This window comes from Lasiodiplodia theobromae (assembly GCF_012971845.1).
Source record: "Lasiodiplodia theobromae strain AM2As chromosome Unknown scaffold_13, whole genome shotgun sequence".
NCBI lineage: Eukaryota > Fungi > Ascomycota > Dothideomycetes > Botryosphaeriales > Botryosphaeriaceae > Lasiodiplodia > Lasiodiplodia theobromae.
The window spans coordinates 41,561-53,765 of NW_023336333.1; the positions used below are offsets into that span (position 1 = coordinate 41,561).

The 12,205-nt window shown below is 55.9% G+C and overlaps 5 protein-coding genes across 5 annotated transcripts; 3 read left to right on the top strand and 2 right to left on the bottom strand.

Annotated features, from left to right (window-relative positions):
- Positions 1–334: 334 nt before the first annotated feature.
- On the bottom strand, positions 335–1,276 carry LTHEOB_4791 (uncharacterized protein; the record flags this gene model as incomplete). The annotated part of the gene is made up of 1 exon (XM_035513864.1): positions 335–1,276. The coding sequence occupies one exon, from the start codon at positions 1,274–1,276 to the stop codon at positions 335–337; it is 942 nt and encodes a 313-aa protein (XP_035374233.1).
- A 746-nt stretch (positions 1,277–2,022) lies between these two features.
- Positions 2,023–2,835, top strand: LTHEOB_4792 (Transmembrane protein; the record flags this gene model as incomplete). The annotated part of the gene is made up of 1 exon (XM_035513865.1): positions 2,023–2,835. One exon carries the CDS (start codon positions 2,023–2,025, stop codon positions 2,833–2,835), a length of 813 nt encoding a protein of 270 aa, XP_035374234.1.
- Positions 2,836–3,094: 259 nt separating this feature from the next.
- Positions 3,095–4,265, bottom strand: LTHEOB_4793 (alcohol dehydrogenase; the record flags this gene model as incomplete). Its single annotated transcript, XM_035513866.1, has 4 exons — positions 3,095–3,744; positions 3,795–3,902; positions 3,953–4,038; positions 4,087–4,265. The coding sequence occupies 4 exons, from the start codon at positions 4,263–4,265 to the stop codon at positions 3,095–3,097; spliced, it is 1,023 nt and encodes a 340-aa protein (XP_035374235.1).
- A 904-nt stretch (positions 4,266–5,169) lies between these two features.
- On the top strand, positions 5,170–6,349 carry LTHEOB_4794 (Inosine uridine-preferring nucleoside hydrolase; the record flags this gene model as incomplete). The annotated part of the gene is made up of 4 exons (XM_035513867.1): positions 5,170–5,640; positions 5,697–5,828; positions 5,888–5,951; positions 6,006–6,349. 4 exons carry the CDS (start codon positions 5,170–5,172, stop codon positions 6,347–6,349), a joined length of 1,011 nt encoding a protein of 336 aa, XP_035374236.1.
- A 1,249-nt stretch (positions 6,350–7,598) lies between these two features.
- On the top strand, positions 7,599–11,980 carry LTHEOB_4795 (ABC transporter-like protein; the record flags this gene model as incomplete). Its single annotated transcript, XM_035513868.1, has 2 exons — positions 7,599–11,533; positions 11,605–11,980. 2 exons carry the CDS (start codon positions 7,599–7,601, stop codon positions 11,978–11,980), a joined length of 4,311 nt encoding a protein of 1,436 aa, XP_035374237.1.
- Positions 11,981–12,205: the final 225 nt, after the last annotated feature.

Here is a 12,205-nt window from a genome sequence, read left to right on the forward strand (position 1 = left end):
GAACCAATTGGAAGCATTTCATCAACTCGCATTGACGATGGCCAAGTAATCACAAGGCGCTGCAGAGTCTATACACGAAGTGCCCAGATGATAATCATTAAAATTTTGCTCGTACACGAGGCATTCCCCGAGTGATCATGAGATGCTGACTGATAACACCAGTCCATGAATACTCTTGCCAAAAGGCTTGCGGTGAATTGTTCGTTGCGAAAAAGTGCATCTCCACCAGGTCTTGCGATGTAATAGAAAGCTTCAATCTGGGCTAATAACAACAAAACTTATATACATTCTATTCGTGACATAAACTCTCGTGAAAACAGACTCTTTGAATCAATCATGCCAACTCTGCCCTCCTCGTTCTATCATCCAGCTCCGCCCTACCACTGCTGTCCTCCTCATCCAGCTTCATCCTTGACCTCTCCCACATCGAAACATCTCCCACCTCTTCCGTCTTTCCCTCTACAACCTTCTTCTCCGCCTCTCTCATCGCCAGTGTTTCCTCTCGCGTAATAACCCTTACCGTAAACCCAACAACCAGATACCACGCCGCAGCCACTGCCTCCTCCAGCAAAGCCATGCACAAGAAAATCGTCACACTTCCCGTAATGGCGCTGAACCTTTCCACCTCTCCCAAAATATCCAACACCAAATACAACAACCTCACAAACAAAAACGGCAGACTGCCGACCAGCGCAACAAGCACCCTCATCTCTCCCACCTCCACCTCCCCCCGATAACAAACGAACATGACCGCCGCCCCAGCCGCGATAGCCGCAAAAGCGACAACATACAAGATAGCCGCCGCGCGCGCGGTGCCCGAATGGTGCTGAATACCACTCTCCACCTCCTCCCTGCTGAGGCCCCTATACGCAATACTAGCGCAGATAAACGCCGCCGTGATGACGAGGTCGAGCACGTTCATCTGGCGCGACGTAACGCGCAACACCGGACTGCGGCCCTCCTGCACCCTCTTGGCGGCGACGAGGTCGCGCAGGCGGCGCAACAGGCCGAGGGCGGCGAAGAGCAGCGGGCTCAGGCCATCGACGGCGAAGGTCGCGGCGGCGAGGCGGTAGCCGTACGCGTCCGGGTTGGCGCTGGCGGCGAGCTCGAGCGAGCCGTACAGGATGCGCGAGATGGAGAAGGTCGCGAGGACGAACCACGACTCCCAGGATTGCCGGAAGCCGTGGCGGTAGATGAGGAGGATGGAGGCGAGGAGAGCGGGCGTGTAGAAGATTATGACTAGGATGGCGACGATGTCGCGGTAGCTGAGGTTCATTGTTGTTTATTGTCCGTCTGTTGTCGTTCGTCGGTTGCGCTAGTGATGGCGGTGACTTTAGGTTACGGCACCGGAGGATAATAGTCTGGTAGAGAGGATTTAATGGAACGATAGACAGGAACAAGGGCCCAGGTCTGACAGGTCCGATGATAGTGCTGATGGGTCGGGACTCTTCAGGGCCAGTAGTGGTACCCTTTAGCTGATATAAACGTGGGACGCATGAGTGTTAGCATAGCCACCAGGCAAGGCTGACATGTCGAGGGCCCACGCTATCGCCAAGATTGGAAAGTAGCTTCGCACTGCTAACCGCATTTGTCCACCAGTGCGAGATCTCGGCCTCGCAGAGCTCTCCTGCATTCCATTAACCACCAGCTTCAGCTTCAACTTGCGAAGAGGCGCAGCCATGATACCCACTGTGACCGCCCTTTCTGAAAGTGGAAGGCTGATAAGCGACTCAGCCGCATGAGATTCATCTTGAAATCGACTATAAAGCTCCCAGACATCGCACTGCCAAGGTTGTCTCACCTCACCAACCTGCTAAGCATTCGCCAACACTTCTGTGCATCATTACGGAACTTTTTCTTGGCCATCCCTTCCTATTCGATCAGTGGTCACCAAGACCCTGACTCCAAACACCCAATCCCCAAGTCCGCACCCAGCGGCCCCCACGAACCAACAGCCAAGCCGTCGATCTCCATCCTTCCAGGCAAGAAAGTAGAAAAAAGGGCCAAGGAAAACCAGGCACGATGACGCACCTAACCGCCCGAAACAACATCTCGATCGCCCTCATCATCCTCTACGTGCCGGCGCTCCTCCTCTCGACCTTCCTCACCATCCGCCACGGCCTGGGCCGCTCGTCCGGCTGGCGCTTCCTGCTCACCTTCTCGCTGGCCCGCATCCTCGCCGCGTGCTTCCAGCTGCGCACCATCGCCGACCCGACCAACATCTCCCTCTACATCGGCGAATGGGTGCTGCTGGGCATCGCGCTGTCGCCGCTCGAGCTCATCTCGCTCGGCTTCCTCTCGCGCATCCTGTCCAGCATCAACGACAAGGGCGGCAAGGCGACCCTCGTGACGCCGCGCCACGTGCGCCTGGTGCAGCTGCTCAACACGGCAGGTCTGGGTCTGGCCATCGGCGGTGGTGTCGAGGCCAGCGAGAACATCAGCCCTGAAGGCACCGTCTCCGTCCCGTCCCTGACCAAGGTTGCCATCGCTCTGTTCATTGTGTCTTGGGGCTTCATCGTCATCTTCACCGTCGTGACATGGCCCAGCATCAACTATGCTGAGCCTGGCGAGAAGAGGTTGTTGGTCACCGTTGCTGCGACGTCGCCATTCCTGCTGGTGCGTGTCGTGTATACGGCAATGAGTGTGTTTGGCGGTAGGCCGAAGTACAATCCTGTGATGGGTGATCCTTGGTACCTGCTGGGCATGGCTTTGATTATGGAGCTGATTATTGTGTACATGTTTTTGGGTGTGGGAATGACGTTGAAGAAGGTGGAGAAGGAGGAGAGGGGAAGGGAGAGCTCAGCGGAGATGTCGAACAAGGGAATGGTGGTTTGAAGAGCTAGGTCTGTAAATAGGAGAGTGGATGGCAGCATTTAATATGGCGGCGCTTGATGTATGCTTGGTTCCTAGAATTTGGGTTTGTTGGTTAAGTAAAATAGAAGAGAATATGAAAGAATAAACTCTGATATCACGTTTCCCTTTTGGTTTACACACTTTAGCGAAGAATTCCAGAGATTGTTCGGATTGGTTCCTGCCAATTTTTGGTTTGCTTACACATCATCCCTCGTTACAACTTCCATGAACAGGTTTCTTCCTACTCCATAGTGAGCACAGCTCTGAACCTGACCTTCCCACTCATCATGTGCTCCATCGCCTCATTCGCCTTGCTAAGAGGGAATGGCTCCACCATGCACTCTACGCCATGCGTCTGTGCAAACGCAATGGCTTCTTCGCAGTCGAGGGCATGTCCGGAGGGCCAGCCACGGACGCTGATTCCCTTCAATATCATGGGGATGGTGTTGACGGTGATCTCGCCAACGGGAGCAAGGATCACGACCTGACCGCCTGCGGCACAGCCGTTTACCAGATCACCCATGATGCTGGGGTTGGGTGCGGTCACAACAACCAAGTCAGCGCCGCCCATCCTCTGCAGAGCCTCGGCAGTGTTCTCCTTGCTGCCGTCGACGTAGTCGGTAGCACCGAGCTTTGTGGCAAAATCCCTCTTGCTTCCGTCCCGGGAGAGGGCGACGGTGCGGTAGCCCATTTTCCTGGAGTATTGAACGGCCAAATGTCCCAGACCTCCGAGGCCCTGAATGGCGACGACACCTCCAGCGGTGACCTTCATGTTTCTCATAGCATTGAAGACTGTAACACCAGCGCAGAGAAGGGGCGCAGCCTTCACGGGGTCGATGCCTTCGGGGATTCTGACGGCAGCTTCAGTGCGGAGAAGGACGTACTCGGCGTCTGCACAGTGTTAGCACAGAGCTGGGAGAACGCTCGCAAGGAACACTCACATCCACCGTCCTGGGTGACTCCGTTGATGGCCTCGTTGTCACACATCTGGAAGAGACCGCGGTTGCATTGCCTGCACAGACCGTCATGACCGCCATGCCAGGGCCCGCCTTTGGTCCAGTTAGCCACCGCCAGATGACCAGATTCACACAAAGCTCACCAACAAGGTCACCAACTTTCCACTTCTTCTCGTCGGGGCCAAGGGCAACAACGCTGCCAATCACCTCGTGGCCGGGAACGATAGGCCTGTGGAACATGTCAGCGGTAAAATGCGCAAGCGGGAACTCAACGTACGGGTTTCCAAATCCGCCAGTACGCACAACCTCGTCGGAGTGGCAGACACCGCAAGCCTTGACCTTGACCAAGATTTGACCATGCTGGGGCTCTTTGAGCGGGACGTCCTTGACGTTCAGCTTGCCATTGGCCTCTTCAACAACGGCGGCCTTGTAGGTTTTGGGGAGACTGGGCGACATTTTCGGGATATGCTTCAGTATCGTCTGCATGAATTGGGGAGGTTTCTGCTGCTTTTTGGTTTCTGCTTCGAACGAGGGGCTATTTAAGAAAAGAGCTCTCCCAGCTGGAGCTGCAGCACCAAGGCTGAGGCTGACGTCGACACGGCGCTATCATGGCCGCTAATACCGGGCCCTTATGCAAGCTAGGGCCTCGAACAGGCTCTGAGGGGTGATAAGGGTGTGGTAGCGCCAATTAAGGTTGTTTCTTTGACGCCATGGTTGCGGGGCAGATGTTGACTAAACGCATAGGATGTTATTGTCAGCTAGCACATGCACCCTGAATAGTAAACCGGACACGAAAAAGTCCTGTGCATTGTGCCTTCTTGAAACCACGGAACGGAGATAAGGTCGGTACCCGACATAAAAGTCGCCTGGAGCAATAAAGCGGCAGCATCTGACGAGTCAGCAATCCTCCAGAACGCCGCAAATGTCGCAGACAAGCCTGAACGGGGAAATGTGCCCCGCCGCGAGCAGAATTAGGTGGATCGACGCAAATACAGGACGGGCAACACGGAGAATTCTCCGTACACAAACCAGCGGCTTCTCTACATCGTCGGGGCGGTGGAGGTTCAGGGTCGAATTGCTTGAAAGAGGGTGGAGGTGGACTGTGAGCGACATTTTCGCGAAGTAGGAACGGAGCTGCATGCGGGGTGCTGTCGACAATAGGGCGGGGAGGAAGGCTGACAGTACGGGCGGAGCGGATTATGATGTCAGTGCTCGGACGCGGCGGGGGGAAAGCACGACTCGCCAACCATACGAAATAGCAGCTGGCCCCCCATTCGCCGGCGATACGGCGCGTCGCCAAGACCGCCGCAATCTTCGCGGCGCGCGTGTTGCAGCCCTCAAAACTCCCTCGTTACTCACCATGTTGGTGTCGCCCCGTGGTTTGTTGCGTTTTGCGCTGGCCTCCGTGCCGCTGGCCTCCGTCGCGACAGCCAAGAAGAACTTGATCATCGACACCGATCTGTTCTCCGACGTGGACGATGCCGGCGCGCTTCTCCTGGCCGCTACCTCCAGCAAAGTGAACCTCCTTGCTGTCAATGTCAATTACCCCAGCTCTTACTCAGCCCTGGCTGCCTCAGCCATCCTCGCCCACTACGGCCATGAGGATGTTCCCGTTGGCGTCATGCGTCCCCTGACCAATGAATCCTTCTTCGACGACTTCTACTTTGAGCTGGGTGAGTACGCAAGCAAGGTCGCTTACCATTGGTCTGGCGGATCGCTGTCATGGGGTGATGCCGGCTCTGCTTGGGACCCGGTCTCGCTTTACAGGAAAGTCCTGGCCGAACAAGAAGACAGTAGCGTGACCATTGCGTCCATTGGTTTCTTCGACAACGTACGAGGCAATGCATGACCCTCGTGCCAGATAGGCCTGCTAACTTTGTCCCGTAGCTTTCCGGGTTGCTGAACTCCACCGCCGACGCGTACTCCAACAGTTCCGGTCTCGAACTCGTCCAAAGTAAAGTTGCGGAGCTCGTCATTATGGGCGGCGGATACCCATCTGGCTATGAATACAACTTTTGGGTATGTCCGACTGGTATCCGTTCGATCCGCGTATTCCTGGCTGAATGGAGGTTACACAGGGCTCGAATAGCTCGCTGACTGCACACGTGGTGAATAACTGGCCGGGCAAAATGACGTTTTCAGGTAGGACACTGTCGCCACGGTCGCCCCATTTGTGCATTGCTCATACCACCACAGGGAGCGAACTGGGCGGGAACGTGACGTCTGGCGCCTCTCTGACTGTCGAGGCTCCTGCAGGCGACCCAGTTGCCGCCGCTTACCGCTGGTACACCGGATACAATGTTTCGCGATTCAGCTGGGATCCTCTTACCGTTCTCTATGCCTGTGAAGGGACGGCCGACCTCTTCGAGTATGCAAACGAGTTCGGCTACAACCACGTGCATCCGAACGGAAGCAACAACTGGGTCTACGATGAGACGGCGACGAACCAGCATTGGTTGCAATTGAAGGTGGATAATGAGACGGTTGCCCGGAAGCTGGACCGTCTTTACTTAGAGGGAGCTGTCTCCGCACTTAGTTAAAGTCGCTGACCATCAGGGTAATCATATTCCATCATTCACCGCCTACGGCTGTTTCAGCCCCGTGAAGCACGGCGGAGCATAGCCCCCACACGTCAGATGGCGCTGGGCGCACGTCAATCCCGCTGCCATCTGCAACCATGCCTGCACTTCCCGGAGTCAGTTAGCGGCGGTAACCGGTACTTCACGGCAGTTTCCTGTAACAGCCGGACCCGGGGCGGAAACACTTGGGATCCGCCTGGTCTACCCCGGACACATGCGGACCTTTCCGGGTTTGGTCGGTGATTTCGAAAAGTCCGAAACCCCGGCACCACCAACACAACATTCGCTGCCTCCATGATCATCCAAACCGAGCCTCTGGCCCCGGATTTTTGTCAGCTCGCCCTTTTGAGGCCGAAGCCGAAGCGGTATCTTGAACATGTCTCCGCCGCCTGGCCAATGCTGGCCCCTGATGCGGCGTACTTACCCATATCATCAATCTGGTCCACAGATGGTGCACTACAACAGTCAGAGCCGCAAATGCGCCAGGGTCAACGTGTACCTTTCAGATAATGGATGCGTTGTAGCCAGGGGCTACGATTGCTCACCGCTGTCATCTTTTTCGTCTCGACATGGCCGGTTTCTGAGCTTGGGAGGTCTCGAGGTGGCTCGGAACGGGAGGGAAGAGCACGCAACTGCTCAGCAACGCTGCGACGGACGCGCCGGGACTGATATCTTCCATCATCCGCAAAATGCAACACGTCTCAGCCACATCGGCCGAGATACGTGCTTGCTATGAGGTCTAGCCCTTGGCCACGTCCCTGTTAGGGCGGAGGTGCGCGTGGCGCGAAATGTCCGATTTCCGCGCTGCGTATCAACGGTCCCGCCAATCTGGTGCCCCATGCCCGCCCCTAGCTCAATGAGAAAATGTTGCGAACATCCTAGCGTCCGCTCCGGACTGCTAGTCGGGCTCATTTTCCTCCGACTTGGGCTTTGCTGCCTTCGGACGATGACCTAGGGTCCTTCCGGCTCTCTGGGAATCTCCGTATCAGGCCAGGGCGTTGCCGTACGCGCACCTGGTATTTCTTTACATTATACTTAACCTCTTCCCTGTTTCTCACACTGTGACAACTCCTCCAATCCCCAAACCCCAAACTTCAAGAGGCCATCGCCGAGCTGGGTTTCTCTTTGTCCAAAGTCCTTGATCGACAACCCATACGGCAGCCTCGCTCTCCTCTTTGGCCCCCGCCTCTCAGCAGGCAATCCATCCAACATGGTTCACCATCAGGACCACTCGGTAGGCTCCTACCCTGCCGGTATTGGTGAGGAGATTGTCCGAACTCTATCTGGAGAGTCACGACGAGAACGACAAATGCAGGACATCGATGCCGACTCCAGGAGTGAGCACTTCGGCTCCGATGATGCGGATGATAAGTCCGAGGAGAAGGGCCACGAAGACCATTCCAGATGGCATATGGAGCAAGAAGTTCAAGAGATTCGACGACGCGACGAAGTAGACGGAGGGAAACAAAGAAAGCTTGGTGTCACTTGGCAAAACCTTACTGTCAAGGGCATCAGCAGCGACGCCACCTTCAACGAGAACGTGCTCTCACAATTCAACCCCATCGGCAAAAGCGACAAGAATGTTCCCATGAAGACCATCGTCGACAACTCGCACGGTTGTGTCAAGCCCGGAGAGATGTTGCTCGTGCTCGGACGCCCCGGCGCGGGATGCACGACCTTGTTAAGCATGCTTTCGAATCGCAGGCTTGGCTACGCTGAGATCTCCGGCGACGTTAAATTCGGCACCATGGACTACAAAGAAGCAAAGGCCTACCGTGGCCAAATCGTCATGAATACTGAGGAGGAAATTTTCTTCCCAACGCTGACGGTCGCCCAAACCATGGACTTTGCCACCCGCATGAAGGTTCCTTTCCACCTCCCGCCCGAGGTCAAGACTAAGGAAGAGTACGCCGCCATCAACAGGGACTTCCTGATGAGATCCATGGGCATCTCGCACACTCACGACACGAAGGTCGGCAACGAATTCGTCCGCGGTGTTTCCGGTGGTGAGAGGAAGCGTGTCTCCATCATTGAGTGTCTTGCAACCCGTGGCAGTGTTTTCTGCTGGGACAACTCGACGCGTGGTCTTGATGCCAGCACGGCCCTCGAATGGACGAAAGCTATGCGCGCCATGACCGACATCCTCGGACTTACCACCATTGTGACTCTCTACCAGGCAGGCAACGGTATCTACAACCAGTTTGACAAGGTCCTCATCCTTGATGAGGGCAAGCAGATTTACTACGGCCCGCAGAAGGAAGCTGTCCCTTTCATGGAGGAGCTGGGCTTCGTCTGCGACCCCTCTGCCAACCAGGCCGATTTCCTGACCGGTGTCACCGTCCCCACTGAGCGCCGCATTGCGCCTGGTTACGAGAACAGATTCCCGCGAAACGCCGATGAAGTCCGTGCTGCCTACGAACGTTCGCCCATTAAACCGAAGATGATCGCCGAATACAACTACCCAGAGACTGAGGACGCCAAGCAGAATACGGTTGACTTCCAGGAGATGACGGCCCGGGACAAGCACAAGAGCTTGAGCAAGAGCTCACCCTTGACCACTGGTTTCCTCACTCAAGTCAAAGCCTGCGTCATCCGTCAATACCAGATCCTATGGGGTGACAAGGCAACCTTCATCTTGAAGCAAGTCTCGACCCTCTTGCAGGCCTTGATCGCTGGTTCCCTCTTCTACGACGCCCCCGGTAACTCGGCCGGCCTTTTCGTCAAAGGCGGTGCTCTGTTCTTCTCTCTCCTGTACAACTCTTTGCTCGCCATGTCGGAAGTCACGGATTCGTTCTCTGGCAGACCGGTTCTGGCCAAGCATCGCTCATTTGCTCTGTACCACCCAGCGGCCTTCTGTATCGCGCAGATCGCAGCCGATATCCCAGTATTGCTCTTCCAGATCACGCACTTTGGCATTGTCGTCTACTTTATGGTTGGCCTGAAGTCGACAGCTGATGCCTTCTTTACCTACTGGATCCTTAACTTTGCGGTTACGATGGCGATGACAGCGCTCTTCCGGCTGATCGGCGCTGCTTTCCCCAATTTCGATGCTGCCTCAAAGGTGTCTGGCTTCCTCATCTCGGCGCTTATCATGTACACTGGCTACATGATCAGCAAGCCCAACATGCATCCATGGTTCGTCTGGATCTTCTGGATTGACCCTCTCGCATACGGATTCGAGGCCCTCCTGGCAAACGAATTCCACGGCCAGATCATTCCATGCGTTGGTGTCAACATCGTACCTGGAGGACCTGGATACGGTACCGGTGAAGGCGGCCAGGCCTGCGCCGGCGTTGGTGGTGCCGCGGTTGGTGCCACCAGCGTCACTGGTGACGACTACCTCGCGTCTCTTTCCTACAGCCACAGCCATGTCTGGCGCAACTTTGGCATTACCTGGGCCTGGTGGGTCTTGTTCGCTGGCCTGACCATTTTCTTCACCACAAAGTGGAAGCAGATGGGTGAGGGTGGCCGCAGTCTGCTCATTCCTCGCGAGCAGCAGCACATGGTCAAGCACCTGCAGCCCCAGGACGAGGAGTCGCAGGCTACCGAGAAGCCTGCTGGCCAATCTAGTTCCGACAACTCTGACAACACCCTCAACAACCAACTCATCCGCAACACCAGCATCTTCACATGGAAGAACTTGACCTACACCGTCAAGACTCCTTCTGGCGATCGCGTGCTCCTCGATAACGTCCAAGGCTATGTGAAGCCGGGTATGCTTGGTGCCTTGATGGGTTCATCGGGTGCTGGTAAGACCACTCTTCTGGATGTCCTCGCACAGCGCAAGACCGACGGCACGATCCACGGATCCATCATGGTCGATGGCCGTCCTCTCCCTGTCTCCTTCCAGAGGTCCGCTGGATACGTCGAGCAGCTCGATGTCCACGAGTCTCTTGCCACCGTCCGTGAAGCCCTTGAATTCTCCGCCCTGCTCCGCCAGTCTCGCGAGACCCCGCGTGAGGAGAAGCTCCGCTATGTGGACACCATCATCGACCTCCTCGAGCTCCACGATCTTGAGCACACCCTTATTGGTCGCCCCGGTGCCGGTCTGTCCGTGGAACAACGTAAGCGCCTGACCATCGGCGTCGAGCTCGTCTCTAAGCCTAGCATTTTGATCTTCCTTGACGAACCCACCTCCGGTCTCGATGGCCAAGCCGCGTACAACACCGTCCGTTTCCTGCGCAAGCTGGCCGAGGTTGGCCAAGCCGTCCTGGTCACCATTCACCAACCGTCCGCCCAACTCTTCGCTCAGTTCGACACGCTGCTTCTCTTGGCGAAGGGTGGCAAGACCGTTTACTTCGGCGACATCGGTGACAACGCTGCCACTATCAAGGAGTACTTTGGCCGCTACGGTGCGCCCTGCCCGCCTGAAGCCAACCCTGCCGAACACATGATCGACGTGGTATCTGGTCAGCTCTCACAAGGTCGCGATTGGAACAAGGTATGGCTGGAGTCGCCCGAGCACGAGAAGGTGACGAAGGAACTGGACGCTATGATCTCCGAAGCCGCTTCCAAGCCTCCGGGTACCGTCGATGACGGACACGAGTTCGCGGCTCCCATGTGGGAGCAGGTTAAGCTGGTCACGCACAGGATGAACGTCTCTCTGTACCGCAACACCGACTATGTCAACAACAAGTTCGCGCTGCACATCGGCTCAGCTCTTTTCAACGGCTTCTCTTTCTGGATGATCGGCGACAGCGTCGGCGACCTGCAGCTCAAGCTCTTCAGCGTCTTCAACTTCATCTTCGTCGCTCCTGGTGTCATCGCACAGTTGCAGCCGCTCTTCATCGACCGTCGCGACATCTACGAGACGCGTGAGAAGAAGAGCAAGATGTACCACTGGGGACCCTTCGTCACCGGCCTCATCGTCTCTGAGATCCCGTACCTGATCATCTGCGCTGTCCTCTACTTCGTCTGCTGGTACTACACCTGCGGCTTCCCGACCGCGTCCAAATACGCCGGCAGCACCTTCTTCGTCATGCTCATGTACGAGTTCGTGTACACTGGTATCGGTCAGATGATTGCCGCGTACGCTCCCAACGCCGTCTTCGCATCCCTGGCCAACCCCGTTGTCATCGGTACTCTTGTGTCCTTCTGCGGTGTCATGGTGCCATACGACCAGATCCAGGAATTCTGGAAATACTGGTGAGTAGCCCCCCCCTCTTATGCATCCCCCCTTCCTTTAACATATTTTCTAACTCCTTGTTTCAATATAGGATGTACTGGCTTAACCCATTCAACTACCTCATGGGCTCGCTGCTCACCTTCACCACCTGGGAGGCCGACGTGACGTGCTCGAAGTCCGAGTTCGCCGTCTTCGATCCCCCGGCCAACCAGACGTGCCAGCAATACCTCGGCGCATACCAGCAGGGCATGGGCTCCGCATCGCACCTCGTCAACCCGGATGCTACATCCGGCTGCCAGGTGTGCCAGTACCGCAGCGGTTCGGACTATCTGGGCACGCTGAACATCAAGGACTACTACTACGGCTGGAGAGACTCGGCCATTGTCGTCATCTTCGCCATCAGCAGTTACGCGCTTGTGTACCTGTTGATGAAGTTGAGGACGAAGGCGACCAAGAAGGCAGAGTAGAGAGATGTCTTCTTTCAAATTATTTTTAGAGGGAGGGGACGGGAGTAATTTGCCTATGAATGACTAATGAGGGGATCTCCTTCGTGGTGGTGGATGTTTTGCTTCTTCTTCTCTTCACTTCTTTTTTTTTTTTCGTTACGCTTGGAACGAATCGGGAGGCTGGTTTGTCTCTTCTTTATAAATACCTTTTATAAAAGCCATAGAGGGAGGGGCTTGGGCTTGTGG